The 24,845-nt window shown below is 39.5% G+C and overlaps 1 protein-coding gene across 1 annotated transcript; it reads left to right on the top strand.

Annotated features, from left to right (window-relative positions):
* Nucleotides 1-3,222: 3,222 nt before the first annotated feature.
* Nucleotides 3,223-15,991, top strand: LOC134659411 (protein zwilch). The gene is made up of 14 exons (XM_063515057.1): nt 3,223-3,395; nt 3,515-3,572; nt 3,974-4,115; nt 4,764-5,004; nt 6,093-6,257; nt 6,544-6,689; nt 7,583-7,797; nt 8,975-9,054; nt 9,810-10,033; nt 11,710-11,929; nt 12,956-13,079; nt 13,671-13,815; nt 14,463-14,599; nt 15,837-15,991. The coding sequence occupies exons 1-14, from the start codon at nt 3,270-3,272 to the stop codon at nt 15,950-15,952; spliced, it is 2,139 nt and encodes a 712-aa protein (XP_063371127.1). The 5' UTR covers nt 3,223-3,269; the 3' UTR covers nt 15,953-15,991.
* Nucleotides 15,992-24,845: the final 8,854 nt, after the last annotated feature.

Here is a 24,845-nt window from a genome sequence, read left to right as displayed (position 1 = left end):
AGCTTTGGTTTCCTCCGATAGCGGTGCCGTCATATAGCGGCCGTCTCCATACAAATACTACGACATCCATATTTAGCCGTATTATTTAGTAAAGTGTCATTCAATAGAACTTGCTAACTATGTAAACAAACCGCCATACTAAAATTGACACTGAATGTCAAATTACTAGTAACTTTTGTTTACATAGTTCGCAAGTTCTATTGAATGACACTTTATGGAGACGGCCGCTATATGACGGCACCGCTATCCTAGGAAAACCGATCTTTAGTCCCCGAAAAAAACAAGTTATGCATCGAAACATCTACTTTGTCAGTCGAAAGAGCGGAAAAGAACTTTAAGTAGGAGTAGCAGAGAAGGCGTTATTATTGTGTGTCCTTGTCACAGTCGCCCTTTTTTTTAAATTCCCCATCGTAATAGTACGGTTTATGGTGGGCAAAATAGTCTGTGATGGTGAGCAATAATAAATAACCCGACCAAATTACGTAGTTTGTTTTCGGTATGTTCAATGTTGTCAAGAATTTTTAGTCTTTTTAATTTTATCGCATTGCGTATGTTCTGTCCCTCACGTGGGTGACGTGGGCCGATCAGCCGATGTAGGTATCGCAAATGTTTGTATAAAAGCCACAACACACTACCACACCGTTCAAAGTCACGGTGCGGTAGTGTGTTACAGCTTTAAGTAGTTTGTGGCCTTACCTTACCTACATATAGATGGTCAAACAGATCTTGTCAGTAGAAAAAGGCGGCAAATTTGAAACACGTAGGCGCCTAGGGATATCGTCCCATAGAAAATTTGAATTTGGCGCTTTTTTCTACTGACAAGATTTGCTTGACCATCTATATCTACATTGCCAGTGCTGCCATCTAGGGAATGCTCCCGGTACTGTATTGAGTTTGACGTATTCCTGGCGAGAACTGGGAACTCCCGGTTCCGGTATCTACTGTATTTTTAACCGACTTCAAAAAAAAAGGAGGTTCTCAGTTTGACCCGTATGTATGTATGTATGTATGTATGTATGTATGTATGTATATTTGTTCGCGATTATCTCGCGTTTGGCTGAACCGATTTTGATGCGGTTTTCAGAAAAGTGTTTGTTACATTCTGGAGAAGGTTTTAGTATACATAGATCTGAGCTGATGCTGAACCCTGGCTGTACCTAGTGGAACTCAGGTTTGGTACAACATAGGCCCACGCTGTTTTGGTCATCGGACACGCCTTGATGAGCACTTGGGAGAGCAGTACCCAAGATAGAGCTGATGCTGAACCCTGGATGTACCTAGTGGAACTCAGGTTTGGTGCAACATACGCACACGCTGTTTTGGTCATCCGACACCCCTTGATGAGCACTTGGGTGAGCAGTACCCAAGATAGAGCTGATGCTGAACCCTGGATGTACCTAGTGGACCTCAGGTTTGGTGCAACATACGCACACGCTGTTTTGGTCATCCGACACCCCTTGATGAGAACTTGGGAGAGCAGTACCCAAGATAGAGCTGATGCTAAATCCTGGATGTACCTAGTGGAACTCAGGTTTGGTGCAACATAGGCCCACGCTGTTTTGGTCATCTGACACCCCTTGATGAGCACTTGGGTGAGTAGTACCCAAGATAGAGCTGATGTTGAACCTTGGCTGCACCTAGTGGAACTCAGGTTTGGTGCAACATAGACACAATCTGTTTTTGTCATCCGACACGCCTTGATGAGCACTTGGGTGAGCAGTACCCAAGATAGAGCTGATGCTGAACCCTGACTGTACCTAGTGGAACTCAGGTTTGGTAAACCATAGGCACCTACTGTTTTGGTTAACCGACTCGTCGTCGTGTGCCTATGTTGCAGAGTTACCTAGAGACACCTAGGTATGGGTCGATCGACTTTTTTTTTCTAACCGCTTTAATAACTATAGGAAACAAACTCATATTTTAGCTCAAAACCTAAAATAAATGAAGAATGAACCTATCACTAAAAAGTAAAAAATAAAAATAAAATTAAACAAAAAAATAATTAAAAATATAATTAAAAAAAAAACAACCAAAATAACTACATTTTAATTCTTTTTTTAAAAAAAGGGAACCGCCTTCAAAAAATCAACCCACTGAAAAGCACAAAATAATTTTTACAGTACATATGGGGCTACTTTTCCGCACTAGTGCGTATAATAGCACTTTTCGTGCGTATGTCGAAACTTTAAAGTGCCATATGTACTGTAAAACGTTGTTCGATACACGTGCGAATAAGTAATTCGCAACTCGTGTCGATTTAAAACACTCCCTTCGGTCGTGTTTTAATTTATCGCCACTCGTTTCGAATTTCCTCTTTTTCGCACTTGTATCGAAAATAACTATTATATACCCCAGCCCTATCCTTGTTCAGTCCCTATACCGTCGTTAAGCAAATTTCTGCCAAAAAGTAGTTAATACCTAATAATAAGAAAATTAATAGCCATCCGGGTAATTACTTAGTTTTTGAAGTCGGTGCCAAACCAAAATTTTAGAGTCTTACTAACTTAGTTCTTGCATTAGGTACTTACTAACTATTCGTTTTTTATTCTGTTTGGCAGCAAAGAATATTTTTGTTGGTTTGGCACCGCCTTCAAAAACTAAGTAATTACCCGGATGGCTATTAATTTTCTTATTATTAGGTATTAACTACTTTTGGCAGAAATTTGCTTAACGACGGTATAGGGACTGAACAAGGATAGGGGTGGGGTATATAAAAATTATTTTGTGCTTTTCAGTGGGTTGATTTTTTGAAGGCGGTTCCCTTTTTTTAAAAAAAGAATTAAAATGTAGTTATTTTGGTTGTTTTTTTTTTAATTATATTTTTAATTATTTATTATTATTTGTATAGAAAACCAGTGCCGGGAGCCGCGGGAGTACGCCCTACTGCCATCTATTGACATTTTCTGTCACTAGTCAACCAAGATTATTTGAGTAAACGATATTTTATTAAGTTATCAACTGCTATAAATTCATCAGCAATTGTTTTACTGGCTTATCCTAAAAACATTTCCTGAGTTTCTTAATGTATATATTATTATATAAATGTACTCTACTAGGAATACAAATAATAATGATTTTAACAATGCTTTAAATATGATTTCTCAAAAACTAGGAATCCGGCATTTGAATTTTTCTACTGATCTGTCATTTGTTAAAAAAACTATACATTCATTCTAATTTCAAAATAAAATTTATCGTTACGAATAGAACAAGTTTAGTAAAACAAAATTGCATTGTTTCTCTTTGTTAAATAAATAATCTTAATCAAAATGAACACCGTTCTCCAGCCAGTTTTAGATTTATATCCTAAATATTGCATAGAAAGACAAAAATGTCCCAGCTACGTTGAAATGTATGCAAAAAATTCTAGTGATGTTATTATGGTGTATTTAAAGGTAAACTAGTAGTAAATTAGTTTGGCGTGATTTGGCCTAATCTATGGGTAATAGCTATAACAAATCTATAACAATTCAAATAAACAATTTAACCTGCAAAAACTTCTACTTTCTCACAGGCTAAACAAAATGTGCTGCAAGCTGATACTACTGGAAAAGCAAGTCAAAATCCCAAAGGTATTGCATGAACTTATAGTATCAATCATGTTCTTACTTTGGCTTTACATATAGTTGGTCAAACCAATTTGTCAGTAAATAAGAACCAAAAAAACTATACTCATCCTTTTCTTTTGGGTGCTAGTTCTAGTGTAAGACAACGATAGTATGATTATCTCTGTCTATGTTTGAAATGAGACAGTCCTTTGACAAACTATAGGTACTGTATTGATTACTAGTTACTTGTTTTTTTTTTGTTAGCCTGGTTTAGTCCCACTGCTGGGCAAAGGAGGGGCCTTTCCTCCACTTAATCCTGTTGTTTGTGCCTTCCCGCCAATCTGGATAAAATGCGTCCATGTCGTCCCGCCATCTCCTTTTCGGTCTGCCTATTACTTATCATAATTTATTTACTGGAATTTCAGAGGAATTAGATTTAACTGGCTCTCCGCTTAAGCTGGACTTGAGTCTGCACACAATCTTGGATGATACACTTATATCAGAAGAGGCTCAATTGTGGAACAAGGATGAAAGCAACCATGTACCAATTGGCATTGATAAGGCTAGGTAGGTAATGTAGGATTTTATTTGTAGGTATTATAGGTATATTTTTTAGAAGCGCTGGTGGCCTAGCGGTAAGAGCGTGCAACTTGCAATCCGGAGGTCGCGGGTTCGAACCCCGGCTCGTACCAATGAGTTTTTCGGAACTTATGTACGAAATATCATTTGATATTTACCAGTCGCTTTTCGGTGAAGGAAAACATCGTGAGGAAACCGGACTAATCCCAATACGGGCAATAGTTTACCCTCTGGGTTGAAAGGTCAGATGGCAGTCGCTTTCGTAAAACTAGTGCCCACGCCAATTACTGGGATTAGTTGCCAAGCTGACCCCAGGCTCCCATGAGCCGTGGCAAAATGCCGGGACAACGCGAGGAAGAAAATAAATAGGTATATTTTTTAAATGTTTATTTGTTAGGGGCTATGTCAGGCTCTTAAGCCTCTATATAACTGCAACCATTCCGAGTCTTAGAGTGCTAACACACAATCGCACCGCACCGCGACCTTGGTGCGTCGCACCCATAAAAGAGAGAGAGAAAGAGATATCTTTTTCTCGAGGTGCAGTGCGATAGAGTATTACCACTTTTAATCTAAAGCAGTTTAGAGAACTTATCATTTGAAGCTTTATCTTATTAACATTGTTTTGTGCTAATGCAGAGAAATAGCCAACTTTTACAATATGGCTATATCAAAGCTGCATTCTGAAGAGAGCATACCCATGTGGATAGTATGTAACCCGGAGTCCGAGGGTAAACCGTTGTTGTTAACTATACAATCAAATCAAGACCAGTTTGCTAGGGGAATTGTGACTTACGATGGAGCCATGGCCTTGGAAGAAGTAGATGTTGAAAATATTATAGAGAAATTTGGAAAAGAAGAGGGGCTAAATGATGATTTGGTAAGCAGTCATTTTCATTTGACTTTAAGCAGGTTAATTTGTGTGTCTAGAAGAGAGGCCTATGCTCAGCAGTGGGCGATAAAGGACTGATATGATGGTGATGATGATGAATTTGTGTAGTGGCTTTGCCACTTTCAAGTAAAATCCAAACAGCACTATTAACTAGTGCAGTGGTTCCCAAAGTAGACTGGGCTCCGACCCACGTAACACTAACTGCCGTTTTTGAGACCCAAATCATTGGTTACGCTCAGATTTCCTAGTAGTTTCATGGCCCTATCAATATTCGCTCGCGACCTACCAATGGGTTGTGACCCATAGCTTGGGAAATGCTGAACTTGTGTATACCTACACTAATCTTTTTTTTATGTTTGGGCAGTAGAGTTCACTAAAGAAAGCATCCAAAAAAACAGCTAAAGAGGACTTGTTACAGTTGTTGTCAGCATTTGTTACTTACTACTCTTGCAAGTCACCTGTTAAAAGGAAGCAAAAACTTCATTGCAAACTAAACAGTAAAGACTTTGAGCGAATTACCCTCTAAAGTTGTGAACTCTGTGTTAATAGACTTCCAAACTATGTAAAACAGTGTAATCACGCTAAGCGAACTATGATTTAATAGATATGATTTAGATGTAACAGCATTAGCCTGTCTAAAATGTAATATTAAATGTATACAGGGTGCTTCCTGTAACAGGAGCAATAAATTAAACTAAAGGCTGTACTCCTCAAACTGACCAACATTTGTTCAGCAACTTTTAAAAATTATGAATCCTTTAGACTTCCTCTTTTTCATACAAAATAAATATTGCCTTCAATGTACGCTGACATCAGTGTGTTTGACGTTGCTTGTCACGCTTTAAACATAACTAAATTTGCAATACATTGCGTGTTAGGATAAACTTTAAAGTGTAATAAAAATCAAAACATGAGTTATTTTCAAAAGTTGCTGAACAAATGTTGGTCAGTTTGAGGAGTCCAGCCTACAGTTTAATTTATTGCTCCTGTTACAGGAAGCAGCCTGTATAAGTATATAAATGTATGGGCAAAGACATTTCTTCTTTCAATACATTTTTAATTTTATTCAATTCCAGGTAGACATCTCGGTGGATTGCAAGTATGTGCTGTCAGGCGTGTCGTACAGCTCTCGCAACACCGATGAGTTGCTGAATGCGCCCCACGGAGGAATCACAGAGCTACACTGTGAGTGGACAGGAAACACACTTATAACTCCCTTCATTAGCTGCAAGGTTAACTTTGTAAGTGTATTTTTTAAGTAACATTGTTCAAGTATATTTTACAAGCTAGTCTCTTTAAACAAACATTTTTTTGGTCTTTCCTCTGTACTTTGTTATTTCTGAAGCAATTCTCAAAACTTTTAATTTATCGTTAGAAACTGCTGAACTATGTGTTTATAAATTATATGTAAGTAGAGTTGAAATTGGTTTTTTCACATTTTATCTACCTTGTCGTGTTCAGAACCTTTTTATTTTTGAAGCTGGTTAAAAATCGAAATATTCTAAATCATGAAAATATCTGTTTCAGGAGCAAGAAGTGATAGTAGGCCATTTGGCGAGCCCCTGCAATGCAATCTGGAAGTCTGTCTACGCTCTGCACAATATCAACCAAATCCTTGTTGACATGACTGCTGCTGGCAGCTCTTCTGTCAACTTGGAGACTGCTCAAATCAGGTAACAATCAATTCAACTAGGGTAATTCGCCAGTAACTGGCCACCCTAAACTAAAAATGAATTATATTTACCTATAAACAGAATTCAATTTAGTATAAGGTGGCTTATTGCAGGATGGCCAGTTATTGAGACCTTATACTAATACTAATATAATTCATTTTAGGTGAATATAATTCATTTTTAGTTTAGCGAGGCCAGTTATTGGCCGGTGGCCAGTTACTGGCGAATTACCCTACTATGAAATACAGAAAAGTTCATGGCTCCTCTATACAATGGGCCAACGCCGGCTACTCCAAGGGACGCAGCCATGCGGTAGAATGAGATAGCAATATCACTTGCTCCCTCTAACGCATAATTGCGTCCCTTGGAGTGGCCGGCGTTGGCCCATCGTGTAGAGGAGCCATCAAATTACTTATCTTGTTAGTCTTGAAGAAACTATTCAACGAAGAAAGAATAAAAGGAACAATTCTTGACGAAAAGGTAGAATGCAAAAACTCCTCATTGGCCAACCAACTGAGCTGCAATGAATATTTCCATTATATCCTTGACTTTGACTGTCTTATACAAGGGTCCCTTGAACCGATTATTGACATCAACTCTGCCCTATCTATTTTCCCCTCAATCTTCAAAGATTTTGTTTTTCAACATATTCAGTGCCGAAAACCCGACTATCGGGTATTTCATGATTTCGTTCCCAGGCCGGACGACCCGATAGTCGGGATCGTGATACTACACCAGGAGTAGATAAGACATCAGCGCCAGGCCACAAACATTTCTTCATATAAATTATAAAGGTCCTTTATATGAAGAAATGTTTGTAGCCTGGCGCTGATGTCTTGTTTGGCTGGGTGGCAATGAATGTGTTAATTTACGTAAGTATCCAATTATTTCAGATTTTCCAACCCGAGCCTAAAATATCCGAATAACTCCAAGCGCCTAAACCAGCTGCTAAACCAAACAGAAGCCTACGCATACACGGCGCAGTATCCCGAAGGAGGCTGTGTCTGTGTCACGGAAAACACCACCACGCTCAAGCAGTGCTTGTCCGTCATGAACGCGCAGGGTTCCAGCAACGACTTTATATACAAACTGTGGGACATATTGAGAGGTAAAGAAAACTTACACTTTCAATAATACAAGTAATTCTTGAAATATTTGATCCAGGATCTTGGCTACCCTAGGGTATAGAGCGCAGCATTTTAGGTGTTAAAGGACCAACCGCTGGTATAGGGTATTTGACTGTATTTAATAGTACATTATTGTCGAGGTTCGGAAGTAGCTACTTGCAGGCTGAGGATTCGTTTTAAACGGACGACCTTGAGAGTCCGTTTAATTGAATCCGAAGCCTGCAAGTAGCCTTCCAGCCGAGTCATATATAGTGCTTTTCTCAAAAATGGTGCAAGAAATAGAAATATTTTACAGAAGCAACGTTCTAATTTTCACAGAAAAAAGTAAAACCATTAAAAAGATTTGCTTGCAGCCTTTAAAAAAAAGAAGTGTATTGTTGTCTGCTGAAAATACGCCAACGTATTTAAGACACCTAAATAGTCGCGGTACCAACATTATAATAATAAGTGCTGATCATCTGTTTGGCTGTTTAATGGACCTATGCCTTCATTTGATATGGCCATTTAAAGTTTAAAAAGTTTGGAACTCGTTAAATAACGGAATTTGTATGCAACATTGAAGTCCCGAAATCGAGACTGCAATGTTTTTAACTTTTTAATTTTTTGAATGACCATAAAATACACACTTCGGGACCTATTTTTCAACCGGCAACGTCGACTTTGCCGTCCATTTTTGAGAAAAATAAATTATTTTACACCATGCATAAAATAAAGCACCTGAAGATTAATAGAGAAACGTAGACAGCAGTAACGTACGACGTAACGTAGACGTACACAGGCTAAGAAGAAAAATCTAGGGTGGGTTGACAATTCTTAAATAGCCATCAGTGCCACATGGTCAGATGACCTGTACACCAGGACCTCATCTTAGCGTTTTCCCCGTTGCATGCGATGGAAGCAAACAAGGTCTTTGACAACCTTGTCCCAAGAATTAAAATAAATAGAGCTGACAGTGAAGTTTATCACTACATAGAAAAGTCGCCTCCCGCTGTCTGTCCCTATGTATGTATGCTTAGAACTTTTAAACTACGGATTTTGATGTTTTTTTTAAAGAAAGAGTGATTCAAGAGGAAGGTTTATGTATAATTTGTTAACCCGTGCGAAGTCGGGGCGGGTTGCTAGTAATTACTGAACAATCTTGTATCTTGTTTATTCCAGATTGTGAAACGGCTGAAGAAGTCGTGACGTTACTGTTACAAGCCCTCAAATTCATATCCAGTGGAAAGATAAGACCATTCGTGAGTAAAGCTTCCATAACCGATAAATATGTAGATAGTTAATTTACAAAAAAGTTACATAGACAAAACCGTGTAGGTAGAATGTTTAATTGCATCGTCGAGACAATAAATAAGAGTGCTACAGAAATCTCAGTCTCATAAACTGATGAATGACTCATGTTGTCCCTCTCTAACGCATTGAGTGAATCGAATCGCATGACGCGTTCTCTTTTTTAGGGTTCCGTACCCAAAGGGTAAAAACGGGACCCTATTACTAAGACTCCGCTGTCCGTCCGTCCGTCCGTCCGTCCGTCCGTCTGTCACCAGGCTGTATCTCACGAACCGTGATAGCTAGACAGTTGAAATTTTCACAGATGATGTATTTCTGTTGCCGCTATAACAACAAATACTAAAAACAGAATAAAATAAAGATTTAAGTGGGGCTCCCATACAACAAATGTGATTTTTGACCGAAGTTAAGCAACGTCGGGCGGGGTCAGTACTTGGATGGGTGACCGTTTTTTTGCTTGTTTTTTTTGCTTGGTTTGCTCTATTTTTTGTTGATGGTGCGGAACCCTCCGTGCGCGAGTCCGACTCGCACTTGGCCGGTTTTTGCTTATTAGACCTGCCTTGATTAGAGCAGTCGAGAGCCGAGCAAACTCTCAATAGCTTTTAGCAGATTTCAACGATTTTAACAGACGTCGCTACCAACGTACGCGTGACATATTCGAATTGTCCCTTTCTTACTTCAAAGCCAAGGACATTTTATTTTTCAGATAGATGCAAATAACAAAACTTACCTATCCAAGTTGGTACTAAAGTTATCCCGCGGTCACTCCCAAGCGTCCAAAGTCCTAAAGAACTTGCGCGCCAGCCCGCCGCAGGCTCTATCGCTGGTCGCACAAGTCGGCACTGAAAAGACCATGTGGGAATACACTAGAGTCATGAGTCTTTTGGAACATTCCTTTTTTATTGCTGGCATCTGGACGAGCGATAACAGGTACTAATGTTTTTGACAAAATTTCGCTTTTGAGATTTAATAATTTTACAGTTTAGACTCACTTGTACGCGACACACGGCCGTCGTGAACGTCTGTTCGCACTGTTAGTGCTTGAGAAAGGAGACCTAGGCTCTCCGAAACATGTCGCGAGAGTGACAAAACAAGTGAGTCTAAATCGTAAAATTATTCAATGTTAGTATGTCTCACAACAGTTTAACTTCGGAAATAGTATATTACCAATTTTCTCGACGACGCTACACTAAAGCACCCTTCGGTGGTAGAACTGTAAGTTTAGTGTGCACCTAGGACCACATTTTGAACTAGATAGCAAGCGCCCTCTATGTGTTCCATGACGCCACAAGCGAAATTTAGTCGTGGGATTATTTATGGCACATTGTGGCACTTTCGAATGTGGCAACGTCTAAAAGATAAATCGGCTGTTAATCGGCTTGTAATGTACCTACATGGGCTACATGATACTTGGGCTTTTTCTAAAATAAATATCGAAAACCCGATTCTTTCAAATCTGGACGTTCTTGGGCTCATTCTACTCAGAATCGACAGCACTCTCCATCCTACCATTAAAAAAAGATGTCCCAAAATGTCCATTCCATTACGTCACGTTTTTAGTATGAGAAAAATTTTCACTTGTATGTAACGTGACGTAGTGGAATGTACAATTTTCATACAAAATTTTGGGACATCTTTTTTTAATGGTAGGATGGAGAGTGCTGTCGATTCTGAGTAGAATGAGCCCAAGAACGTCCAGATTTGAAAGAATCGGGTTTTCGATATTTATTTTAGAAAAAGCCCACTTACTATAATAGCCCCCGTTTAACCTATTCTGACAGAATGGTATCTAGGGTTCCCCTTCACCGAGCATGGCCCGACATGCTCTTGGCCAATTTTTTGTATCTTGCGCCTTCCGTACCCAATGATGTTTCTCATCGTAAGATCAGCGCTGGAAGTCGCCAGCAACATGCTGAGATGGGGTCATTTCGTGACACTTTATAAAAAAAAAATTAGTTAAAATTCACTGTCCTTTTTGTGTAATTATGTGCATTGTCTGTGTTTACGAATAAATAACTAATATCTGGGTGACCGAGCTTCGCTCGGAAAACATATAATAACTCGGAAATGCGCGTTTTCCCAGAGATAAGACCTAGCTAGATCGATTTTTCGCCCCCGAAAACCCCTATATACCAAATTTCATCGAAATCGTTAGAGCCGTTTCCGAGATCCCCGAAATATATATATAAATAAATAAATTAACAAGAATTGTTCGTTTAAAGGTATTATTATAGATTCTATTCTATTTATTTAAGCGTATGGCGTATTAATATTGTAGGCAACTAGTATAACTAATTATAAGTCGACATCCAGGCTACGCAGCCAATCGATCGCATCAGGTGTCAGATTGGTGTAGAGGTCCTCCGGGCTGCCCTGGAAACGTCTCTTTGGGCACCGTTCTACATTGTGCTGGGTAGTTTCATCTTCAACGCCGCAGTCACATAACGGGCTCTCTTTCCATCCCCATTTGTGTCGCATATGATTGCACCTGCCATGACCTGTGCGGATTCTGTTGAGGCGGCACCAGTATTTTCTCTGCAGTGAGAAGCCCTTCGGATTCTATTCTATGACAAAGTTCCTCAGTCTTTACTGTGCTTTATTTTCAGAACTCACGAATCAATAGAGCAAATAAACCAGACCATCCAAGACATGACGATGTGCGGCGAGTTCTCTCTGAACCCGTTCGAGACGCTGTCCTCGGGAGACCACTCCATCCGGCTGGACTCGCAGTCCTTCTACGAGGACGACCCTCACGAGCTCACTGTCGACGATTTCGCCTCGCTCAAGAAACATGGACTTGTGACTGAAAAGAAAGACGTTAACGAGGTAAAAACCGGTCAAGTGCGAGTCGGACTCGCGCACGGAGGGTTCCGCACCATCAACAAAAAATAGAGCAAAACAAGCAAAAGAACGGTCACCCATCCAAGTACTGACCCCGCCCGAAGTTGCTTAACTTCGGTCTAAAATCACGTTTGTTGTATGGGAGCCCCACTTAAATCTTTATTTTATTCTGTTTTTAGTATTTGTTGTTATAGCGGCAACAGAAATACATCATCTGTGAAAATTTCAACTGTCTAGCTATCACGGTTCGTGAGATACAGCCTGGTGACAGACGGACGGACGGACGAACGGACGGACGGACAGACGGACGGACGGACGGACGGACGGACGGACGGACAGCGGAGTGTTAGTAATAGGGTCCCGTTTTTACCCTTTGGGTACGGAACCCTAAAAACGAGAAGTTATGAAGTTCTGGTTGACCACTGACAATGCGTACATTTTATTCGTTAACATTTAACACGTGGCTACCACCACTCTAGCAACATTTTCCAATACATAATGGAATAAATATTAGACATTCCGTAGTTAGATATCCCTCACCAGATGGCGTTAGATGGATGGGGATGGTGTATAGCGAGCTGCAAAAGTGCATACCCACTTTAGGAATGAATTCCATTCCATTGCAGCATGTGGAAAATAACCTCAACCCAGACTACAGCAATCGCTAATAAAGACATTATCGAATTTCTACATAGCGCTATTGGAGCTTCTGGGTTATTCCTATTAATTACCACCAAATTGTTACCAGTGGTTACCATTGCAATATTTGGCTTCAATCCTGCCTGAGGCTTAACCCTACACCTACCATAGCCACCTTATTTACAGAAAAAATGTATGCTTTCCCTCTTCCATTGTCATGTGGGAGACATCACATATTACCATCTGGATGAATAGGTGAGCCTTTCAGCCAAACATTTTAACATTATTCTCATTATAATCGGCGGCGCTCAAAGAACGCGGACTTGTGATTGAAAAGAAACGCGTACAACGCGTTTGTTTTGTATGTTTCAGGTGCCTTTAATATCAGACGAGATCGATATCAGCCCTTGGAAAAACCTGTTAATGAAATTTGCTCAAGTCCACGTGTGCCTGGAACATTTGTACCTAGCCGAAGTTTGTTTGCGAGCCGATTTCAGTAAGTTACTATTAGATTAATCGTTACATGCCCTTCAACTATTGTTGTTTATTATACTACGATAATGGCAAGCAAGCGTAAGATCTACCTGATACTGATACGCGGACAGCGTTAATTTTTAAGGTGTACGTTGGACTTTTAAGGTTCCGTTACACAGGCGCGTTTTCCGGGCGGGCCGTGAGCGTTTTATATGTAAAAGCGGCGCGCCCCGCTCACGCCCCGCCCGGAAAACGCGCCTGTATGACGGCATCTTTAAGTAGGTAACATTTGGACATCTTACAAAAAAATACACACCTTGACCTTGCTGACCTCTACTGTGACTGACAAGATTTAGATATAATTTTAATTTTTAAACTTGTCCTTATCACATAAGTAGTTGTTTGTGTTTATGTAGAACATTAAATAGAGATAAAATCATAGTTGATAAAAGTTAAGTAAAGCCAAGACTAAATCACCATATTTCGCGTTGAGACATTTAATTTGTAGGTATTTAACTTGTCATCACGACAGTGATACAATAGCCTAGACTAGACTATTGGTAGGTATAGACTTCGACACGTTACATTAAACGGGCCAATCTTTTATTTTCAGCGAACCTGAAGCCGATTGCAGCCCGTCTGTTAGAACACTACGTGTCAGAACGATCCCCTGTCAAAACAGTCGGCCAGCTGATCAGCGACCCGGTGCAGAGGACATCCATGCCCATCGCCAACAACGTGGTACAGGACTATCTCAAGTATGTTCACATTCCGTCTGTTAGAACACTACGTGTCATGATAGAGACCCCTTTAGAGCCACTTGCACCATCCCACTAACCCGAGGTTAACCTGTTAAATCGTTAACCTAGTGTCAATTTGTACTGGTAAGCATGGTAACTCCAGGTTTAACCGGTTAACACCGGGTTGCACCATTCCAGGCGGTCTAGCATGAGTTGCGTTCTCGCGCGCGACTACATACATCTGGCGCGACTTCAAGTATGGACTCGCGCGCGAGAACGCAAGTTGTGCTAGACCGCCAGGTGCAAGTGGCGCTTAATCTGTCAGACAGCCTGATGAGGAACCCAGTGCAGAGGATATCCATGCCCAACCTCAATTATGTAGTCAAGCACGGCTACCACGAGCTAGCATTTCACATTTATTTACGACTTTATTTATCACAAAAAGATAATAATACAGAAATATTCGCTATCGTATACGTAGCTTACTTTCTATACATCTCGCTCCCACTAATATTCGAGTGCGAGCGAGATGCATAGAAAGTATGTTACGCACACGCTAGCGAATTATTATGTCAGTGTCAAGGTGGTAGCCGATATGCTATCTCAATACAAAGTTGCTTCCCTCTGCGTATAAATAACAACCGTCTTTACTATTTTTGTCTCAGAAAATCTGCATTCTGGTATCGAATGGCGTTGCAAAGAAAACAGAAAGCAGCGGATATGGGAGTGAAAAGAGAGTCCAAAAGAGTGTACGTATTCACTCAACTACCAGTGTTTCCCCCTCCCGTGTGGCAGAATTTAGGTAAGTGGTATTTGAATTTAGGTTTGTGCATAGAATTAGAATAGACAAGAACAACTGTCAATCTTCAAAAGTGCGACCAAAAATGAAATGCAAGTGTGTGCGTAAATTGTCTATGTGAGATCAAAAATAGTGATGTCATGTTACAACATATTAATAATCTGTCGGTGTTTGATTGCTTTATCGACTATTACTTTTTCAAATGTGTTATTTTAAACGTTAAAATTCTACGACATTATGATGTATAAAATAACACCTGCACTGCATGTGCTATCAAAATCGTTACAGCCTTATCGTAGTCTAACTCTCTGTGTTGGAAAGTGAAGTTTAAATTTACTGCTAAACATCTGCACCTTCAAAAAGGGTATAACAATCGTTATTATTTGAAGTCGGTTATAAAGGTTAATATCTTAATTATGTCTTGTGAAGAAATGATTACATAGCTATTAATATACCGACAAGTTATCGATACTGTCATCTGAACATTTTGTCAAGCCCTAGCGTAAAGTAACAGGTTATGTTTTTACACAAAATATTTTAAATTATTGAGTAATATGATAAAATATTAGCACACAAAGGAAGAAAAACTTATAATCAATTGTATAAACCGGCTTCTTACACATTTTATGCTGTTAATTTGACAAAATATCGTTAAGAAAATTTCGCTCGGAATATCATTATTCCTCTGAAATGAGTATTTGCTAGGTTTATTTGGCCCTGTGACACTGAAATCCGGTACACTACAAGACACTATCTTCATTGTATTACTTTATCAAATAGTTTTCTTCCGAATTTGTGTATATTTTTCAAATTGAAAATTACGGTGATACGCTCTTGGCCGTCCGCGGCCGTTGTCAAACTCAAAAATGGTCACGTTTTCTCATTTGTAGTCTGACTCTTTCGCACTCATGCGATGTTCATATACGTGATGGCTTCCCTTTCGCACAATTCAGCTGTCTGTCAAGCGCGAGCGCGAGAATGACAAGTCTGTGGGTTTGTGATATAGTAGTAACACCTCGAGCGTGTCACTGACATGACACTGACATTCGCTAGCGTGTGCGTAACTTACTTTCTATGCATCTATGCCAGTACGAGCGAGATTTATAGAATGTAAGTTACGCAGACGTTAGCGAATATGTCAGTTTCAGGTCAGTGATAAGCTCGTGGTAGCTGTATTGGAAATTTTTCAAAAATTACGGATACGGAACCGTAAAAGTATTAATCGGGTTTTATATTTCAGAACCACCAGCAGATGAAGTTGGCGAAGTCACTAATATCGGGATAGAAGAGCTCAAGTATCACATCACGAAATACACATACATTTGCAACAAGGTCAAAAATAAGTTGCCGGTTTAAATTCTAAATGCACTTAATTACATTGAATATTGTCAACCATTACTCATGTGCCTTAAGTAATATGATATTAGATTATACATACGTTTTTTTAAAGAAAACATACTTGAATAAAAGGATTTTACAAATTTTTACTTAAATGTTCATTATTTTTCCCCAGTTAAAATAAACATGATATCAATATCAATCATATTCAAGCCGCGTTCGGCGTTACAGTATTCAGTATTCAGTTCTTTATTTGCGAATATAGACAAAAGCCATGCAAATACAATAATAAAATATCAAATAAATACTTAATCAATCAGTCAACAATAAAAACATTATAACAATAACAAAAACAAACAAAGAAGAAATCCAGAAATAAAACATTACCAACAGTTAACAAATAAATTAGATTGCTTAATTAATTGTAAGTATAAATAAAGTGAGATTGTCAAAACAGTTATAATTTGGTCCAGAATTTCATAAAATATTCGTATCAATAAGAAGGATTTAAACTATGTCAAAATATGAAATTAATTAAAATTGGGTAAAATAATTTAATCAAAAAATCGAGTATAATATTCGTTTAGGCTGTAAAAGGGCCTACACACAAGATAGTTTTTAAGTTTTTTACTAAGTATTTGGAGATTTTCAGCTGTCTTTATGTCATCATCTAGTTCGTTAAAAATATTTAATGATACTCGACAAATACTATTTTTAAAATGTGTATAATTTGACGTCGGTAGTGCTAGTTGAATTCTGCGCCTTAATGGGTAATTCATTTCTTGACATGTGAGTTTAAATGAGTCAATATTTTTATACACATAAATACAAATGTGATATATGTACAGGGCTATTACTGTGAGGATTCTATACTCTACAAAAAGGTCTCTATGCGTTTCTGGAAAGTAACCAACGATAAGTCTTAAACTTTTTTCTGTAGTAATAAAATTTCATTTATTTGTGTGCTATTTCCCCAAACTTCTATGCCGTATCTAACTATGCTTTCAAAGTAGGCGTGATATACTGATTTTAGCGCTTCTGAATCGGTAAGTTTTGACAGGGATTTTAATGAAAAGCATGCACTTGCAAGTTTTTTACGCAAAATGTCTATATGGTGGTACAAACCCGTTAATTGAAAAAAAAAACTAAAACTGTTTCCTACTAAGTATTTTTCGAAGGGTTCAATTAACAAGACCAATATGGCAAGGTAAAGTGTTAATTTTTAGGGTTCCCAAAGAGTAAAAACGGGACCCTATTACTAAGACTCCACTGCCCGTCTGTCTGTCAACAGGCTGTATCTCATGAACCGTGATAGTTAACAGATTATGTATTCCTGTTGCCGCTATAACTTTTTTTATTATTCCATTTATTTATTTATCTTCTCAGATTAGGTTTTTTTACAATATGAATATAAAAGTAAAATAAAAAACACTTGCAAAACAATAAAAAATACATATAAACACATTACATAAAAACCTAACCTAGGGTGCCGCCAGCAGCGGGGCAAGGCCCAAGCTGCCGGTGGTCAGGGCCGCAGAGAGAGGAACCGGCGGACTATCCGCGCCGTGTCCAAGATCACCGCCTTCTGCATCTGGCCCTTGACCCAACCACCTAGTGAGAGTCTCTCGAGATGTTGGTCGAGACTCTTCGCTATTAGACTGTTCGCTGAAACAACTATCGGAACAATGATCGTCGAATCAACATCCCACATGCCGGTTATAACTTTTTTTATTTCCTTTATTCATTTAATTTCTCAGATTAGGTTATTTATAATATGGATATAAAAATAAAATACAAAAACAATACAAAATACTTATAAACATATTATAAAAAACCTAACCTAGGGTGCCGCCAGCAGCGGGGCAAGGCCCAAGCTGCCGGTGGTCAGGGCCGCAAAGAGAGGAACCGGCGGACTATCCCCGCCGTGTCCAAGATCACCGCCTTCTGCATCTGGCCCTTGACCCAACCACCTAGTGAGAGTCTCTCAAGATGTTGGTCGAGACCACTGACAATCCAACCTTTAGACTGAGCTTAGGCCAATTCTTTCATGAAACCGATGCTGCCAAAAATACGGGGGTGCGGGGGGACGAGGTGAGCGAATCCCGTGCCGTGATTGGTCCGTTCAAAGACACGGACCAATCACGGCACGGGATTGACTCGAAGATGGAGTAACGTTACCGTATGTGTGGCAGAGGGGGTAGCGCGACTATGCTATGTCTAGAGGATGGATTGTCTGTGGTCGAGACTCTTCGCTATTAGACCGTTCGCTGAAACAACTATCGGAATAATGATCGTCGAATCAACATCCCACATGGCGGTTATAACTTTTTTTATTATTATTATAAATGGGCTTACTCATGGCCACAGACTAGCCGAGGCGAAGACGTGGCCTACGATGGAGCGAGCCTGCCCAGAAGGTGCCTGTTCACCCTTGATTTGAAGGTTGACGGGTTATATGAGCTCGGAAATATAGACGCCGGCAAGGAATTCCATTCCTTGGCAGTGCGCATAAGAAAAGAGGAAGCAAAGCGCTTCGTGCGAATTGGTGGAACAGTTACTAAAAATTAAATTTATACGGAACCATCGGTGGGCGAGTCCGACTCGCACTTGTCCGGTTTGTTTATTGAAATAGTGTTTTACAGATAGTAGGTACCTATTTTACTCGTGTAGGTGAACATTTTTGTGTTTTACTCGGTAGCAAAGTTTGTTCAACCCGTGACACTCTTGTGCCTTGAAACCCTCACAACGCTCATGATTCCACTTTACGTGTTAATTTTGGATTATTTCGCTGGCTTGGGTATCAATATTATCTTGAGAGTGACGGGGGATTAAACAACAACTTTGCCCCCTTGTAAAACAAATAACTATTACGTAACACGTCGATAACGCCATAAATCATATCATACGTCTGTTGCTACCTACTTAATTTTGTAAGTAGGTACATTTTAGAACAACTTTACTGAGTAATCTTCAAAAGAATTGTAAATGCAATCATCTACCGCATCGTAAAGATCCAGGCTAGAATACCATAATTAAAGTCTCAATCAATATAAAATAAACCGATACAACAACGTCCGCTAACCCGAGATCAAAGAGCCGAGTTTATTCCTTCATTTGTTTATGTCCTGATTCGTTACGACGAACGGGAAATTTGTTTAACTTGTGCCTGTGAGTTTTAAAGGAACTTTATGTATTTATGAATATTTGTAATAAGTACCTATGCCGAAATTCACATAATATGTTCGGTTTAAGTTGGTATTTAGGTATGTTTGTATTTTTCCATGTTTTGAATGTTTGTGAAGGCTATTTTTGTTGTAAATCTATCTAATACCTTTAAACGAGCAATTCTTGTTTATTTGTATTTACTATTTATATATATATATAGAGATGGGCGCCGGCGGGTAAATACCGGGAAAATACCCAAAACTACCCAATCTACCCGATATTTACCCGTATCTACCCAAATTGTTGGGTATTTCAAATTTGTTCGTATAATTGAAGAAATTCATTATATAAATAAGATATATCAACATTATTATCGTATAAATATGAAAATAAGTTAAAATAAAGTACACAAATCACAATCACACAACTTTTTTGTACACAATTAATGTAAATTTTTTTCGACGAGTGCATTTTGTTCACTGATTTGTGTAATTTGTGTTGTAGAAATGTTAATTTAATTAAGCTATTGTATACCGTATTATTTACATTTCTTTGTTAATTTGTGTACCTATTATTATTTTATGTATTTATATTTTTCCTTTTTTTTTCATTTATTTTTATTTTACCTTCTATTTTTAAATTATTTTCATAATTTGGATTTGATATTTCTACATTTTATTTTATTTATTGTTTAATACAGTAATTTTATCGTTAGGTATAGGCCAAATTTGATTTACTGAAACCGGTATGGATGAAATTTTGTCTGTATCTAGATTGTTTGAAAACACAATATGATCCAGTAGGTGGCACTGCTATAGGTATATAGCCAATTAGATATGAGCGCTGATAGGCATTTAGCCGGCGGCGGCGCGCCGGTCAAAATTGGTCGGCGGCGGCGGCGAAACGGCGGCGTGGCCCTGAAACACCTTCGATTAATGAAAAAAGAATTCAAACCAAAATAAACATGTCTTTGATGTAAGAAAGTCATGAAATAAATCGTATAAACTGTGGATAAGCGGTATCGCGCGGCATTAGAGGCGGTCTTAATCTTGGCGAGGCTCTCCGGAAGATCTTAGCGAGGCCCTTATCTTTTGTGCTAAGTTAAAAATTGCGGATTGAATGAATCAGGGAAACGTCTTGTCGACAGTACAAAGAAAATCGAGATCCGTCATTAACCAATATCGATTCAACAAAACCGATTTATGTCAAAAAGTGAGGCCCAACGCCGAGCTCCATGTAACACCGAAGACTTGATTTCGACGCCTCCCAATGCGAGGCCAGAGGATGAGCTGCAGGTAAGCATACAGCTAAGAATCGAACGTCAAGTGTAAGCTTGACTGACGGCCGAACGCCTGGAGCGCCGATTGCGGCGCGCTTCTGTGCGAGGCCGAGCTGCAAGAGAGCAGAGCTAGGGCGCAGGCCGATAAAGACTGAAGCCATAGTGTTAAAGATCTGGAGCTTTCCTGCGGGCGCATTCGTGCGACGCCAAAGGCCGAGCTGCAATGGAGCTAAGATCGGATAAGGACCAATGCTCAAGCGTTTTAAAACAGGCCGAAAGTTGAGCTCCAAACAGGGCCAAAAACTTGCAGGTTCAGCTTAATTCCATGCGAGCGATGCAAGGCCAAAGATTGAGCTGCGAGAGAGCAAAGCTTGATATTTGAACAGTGGCCAAGTTTAATTGAGACCCGATTCCGACGCTCTTCCGTGCGAAGCCAACGGCCGGACATTTGGACGTGGATCTCAAAACGAACCCCATTTTATACCTTTTAAAGACGTTTAACTATGCTTGCAATGGTTAAATTCGCGGTAAATGTAAATGACTGACGGCGCCGCCGCCGCCGACAAAATTTTGTCGGCGGCGGCGGCGCGCCGGCGCGGCGCTCATATCTATAGCCAATAGTGTTTTCAAACAATCCAGGTACCGGTTGAAATATATGCACATAATTTCATCCAAATCGGTTTCATTAAATAAAATTAAGTGATATACCGACAGCAGCGCCACCTACCGGGTCCAATAGTTTTTTCAAACAATCCAGGTATCCATTGAAATATACATATACACAAAATTTCACCCAAATCGGTTTCAGTAAATCGAATTTGGCTATATACCGATAGCAGCGCCACCTACCGGGTTCATTTGTTTTCCCAACCCTTCAGGAGCCCATTGAAATATACACACAAAATTTCATCCCAATCGTTCCAGCCGTTTAAGAGGAGTAGAGTGACAAACACACGTATTGTAGAATGTATGTATTAAGATTATTAAACATTTGACAAATTCCTTAGTCAATACAAATATTATACATTTTATAGAACTACATGAGTATCAAAAAAACTGTTATTTACATTATCTCAATTCAATTTATTACTCCGTTTCCAACTTTTATTTATACCCACTCATTTGGGTAGAAAAGGTAAATACCGGGTAGATTGGGTAAATACCCGATAAATACCCGATATCTACCCCGGGTATTTACCCGCCGCCCATCTCTATATATATATTTCGGGGATCTCGGAAACGGTTCTGACGATTTCGATGAAATTTACTATATGGGGGTTTTCGGGGGCGAAAAATCGATCTAGCTAGGTCTTATCTCTGGGAAAACGCGCATTTTTGAGTTTTAATATATATTCCGGTCTCCCAGATTTTGGTTAATTAAATGGGCTACAAAAATGCAGGTAATGACATAGGTAATGAATAAAACGCAAGTGTCTTGTTAAGGTGACATTCGGAAGACTGCAACTGTATTACTGTGACATTATCTCTGTTCTTCGTTGAAATGAGTGGCGGAATGAGCGTCATAATCGTGACAGTTGCGGCGGCGAACGTCACTCATTTTATCAAAGATATTGACAGATACAGCAGCAACATCAACGCTGCTTTCGGAATGTCGCAATACAGTAATGCAACTGCAGTTTATGTTATACGGAAATTGACAGTAAAAATAAGTTTTTGGTAAAAATTTCATTTTTGGTACAAGCTTTTATCGCTGACTGTACTTTTCTTACGACAGACAACTAATACTCATCGAGACAATTCTAAAAACCCCTAACACAATTAGGTTGCGTTGTTTCATCACAGAGTTCCTATGGCCACCTCCTGTCTCCATCATCAGATCAGCTCGATGGTACCATAATATTGCATTGTCACCCGACTTACATGTGTATACAAAATTTCAGCTCAATCGGAAACCGGGAAGTGGATCAAATTTAACTTGCAAGATTCCATTACAGACAGACAACGGACAGGTGAAAGTAAATAAAAGCTTCTAATAAAAAAAAAACACTGATTACTTACCTACCTAATGTTCTCTTTAAAGTTAAAGAAAATGAAAAATACTTTCAAGTGAAATCACGAATGATCTTAAAAACAAGCACCTACTTACTGAGAATTCTGTGCCAATTGGTACAGTCGGCCGTTAATAACTCGCGCTGCTTCCTGTGCCCTCTTTTTCTCAATATCTGTTATGAATGTTATGATCGATCAATGACTTGACGATGTACACTTTCTGCAAAATGTACTGTCGAAGGCAAAAATGCTAAAAAAATGTGTAAAAGGGTGTAAGTAGAAGCTGCGTACTATCAGAACTATCTACGAGAAATAATACCTGACGTTTAAGGAAATTCTTTAAAAAAACTTGCTCTTGAAAAGTACCTATAGTTAAATTTTTAACACGCTACATTACTTATACGGGTAATAAGTAGGTACATCATCACTACATAAAACAAACTCCCCGGCCGCGTCTGTTTGTGTGTTTGTATGTTCGCGATAAACTCAAAAACTACTGAACGGATTTTCATGCGGTTTTCACCTTTCGATAGAGTGATTCTTGAGGAAGGTTTGTGTATAATTTGTTAACCCGTGCGTAGCCGGGGCGGGTGGCAAGTACTATATATAAAATTATGCTTAAAGCTTTTCTCTTCGCATACGTTCTCATTGATGCGTTCAGTTTACAACCGCGTTGTTTATGCTAAGAGCCACGTGCGCTAATTATCCCTTGTTACCATTGACGTATATCTCAGGACTGGCCTTACGGGCAATAAGAATGGGGCATGAATGGGGCCAGTACAGCGGTGGGACACCGCTATAACGCGATTGGTTGATGAGTTCGCATCACACGCGCGATTGGTCGCAACAAGTTGCGTTAACTGCACGATTGGCTCGAATTCGTGAGTGTGACACCGCTGAACTAGTACTATTTTTAGGGTTCCGTACCCAAAGCGACCCTATTACTAAGACTCCGCTGTCCGCCCGTCCGTCCGTCCGTCCGTCTGTCACCAGGCTGTATCTCACGAACCGTGATAGCTAGACAGTTGAAATTTTCACAGATGATGTGTTTCTGTTGCCGCTATAACAACAAATACTAAAAACAGAATAAAATAAAGATTTAAGTGGGGCTCCCATACAACAAACATGATTTTTGACCGAAGTTAAGCAACGTCGGGCGGGGTCAGTACTTGGATGGGTTGGATGGGAACGTTTTTTTGCTTTTTTTGCTTGTTTTGCTCTATTTTTTGTTGATGGTGCGGAACCCTCCGTGCGCGAGTCCGACTCGCACTTGGCCGGTTTTTAGTGCACGTAAGGCTCGTCCTGAGATATACGTCAATGCTTGTTACTCAAATCATATCGTGCAGCTATTTCGGCTTGTTTTGCATCGCCTGCCGCCTGCTGGCGCTTACTAATACTTGTAAATTTCGTACAGGGATGTAAATTACGAATATATATTACCTGTTTCCATGTTGGTCCCATATGAGAGTTAGGTATGAGACAGACTTATCTTAACCGCTGCCGGCACCATAGTAAATCTTCCAGAGATTCCAATTCATAGAATCAAGTGGTTTAATAACGTTCGTTTGGTCGTTCATTCGCCCCTTAGCCTCTATCGCTCTTCAGAACCGTCCCGGCACATTTAGGTAGGTAAGTATATCAATATCACGATACGTTTTTCTTATTGGAGTTTCAAATACTGAAAAAATGTATCCTGCCTGTTAGAATGCAGTAAAAAATCGCTTTTGACTCTCAACTTTGTGATGTCTACAGGAAAGACGCAAACGAGTTAAACAAACATAAAATAACATGTGTAGGTCTGACCCTCTTTCTTACGGGAACGTATAAGAAAACGTTAGAGATACGGTTTTTTCAGTATATACGGCCGACCCACCTCTGCTAATCTTGTCACGAATACGAGCAGTTAAATTGAGTTGAGGCTGTCAAGCTTGGAGGATATAATCAAACGGAGACGCCATGTCTGTAATTTTCTGTACAAAACAGTCTTGCCGATTTTTGCGGGGGAGGGGAACGTCAAATGTATGCGTAACGTAAAAATAGCCATGTCAGATATACGTCAGTCCATACATTGTGTATGACCGTTGGCCGCCTATTTTCGACAGAGGGGAAAGCCTGTTAATGGCTACTCCGTTTAGTTGTATCCTTCAAGCTGTCAAGCAACTTCAAAACATAATCCAAAACCAACCTTCGTCAGAGAAAAGCACCTACCCTTTCTTTTATCTTGGGCTTTATTCGCTCTAGCTTAACGCGTACGTCAATTCGCATAAAAATAAGCTTTTAGCGCAAAATCCCTTCACTTTGCAAATCTTAAGGGCTGATTTAGATGGCGCACGAACTCGCATGAGGTTTTAGTTACATTGCGGACTGTTGGTTACGTCCAATTCAACCGACCGATCAAAACCCGCAATGTAATGAAACTCGCATGCGAGTTCTCGCATCGTCTAAATGGGCCCTAAT

The sequence above is a fragment of the Cydia amplana genome, chromosome 2, assembly GCF_948474715.1.
Source record: "Cydia amplana chromosome 2, ilCydAmpl1.1, whole genome shotgun sequence".
Classification (NCBI taxonomy): domain Eukaryota; kingdom Metazoa; phylum Arthropoda; class Insecta; order Lepidoptera; family Tortricidae; genus Cydia; species Cydia amplana.
The sequence above is the reverse complement of the archived record's forward strand: the minus strand, read 5'-3'. Positions and strand labels throughout refer to the sequence as shown.

Bases quoted from the DNA above. Each gene is read 5' to 3' on its own strand.
- LOC134659411 (XM_063515057.1), top strand. From the start codon at position 3,270: ATGAACACCGTTCTCCAGCCAGTTTTAGATTTATATCCTAAATATTGC. The intron at 4,116-4,763 runs GTAGGTAATGTA...GTGCTAATGCAG, and splicing joins ATTGGCATTGATAAGGCTAG to AGAAATAGCCAACTTTTACA. The intron at 11,930-12,955 runs GTAAAAACCGGT...TGTATGTTTCAG, and splicing joins AAAAGAAAGACGTTAACGAG to GTGCCTTTAATATCAGACGA.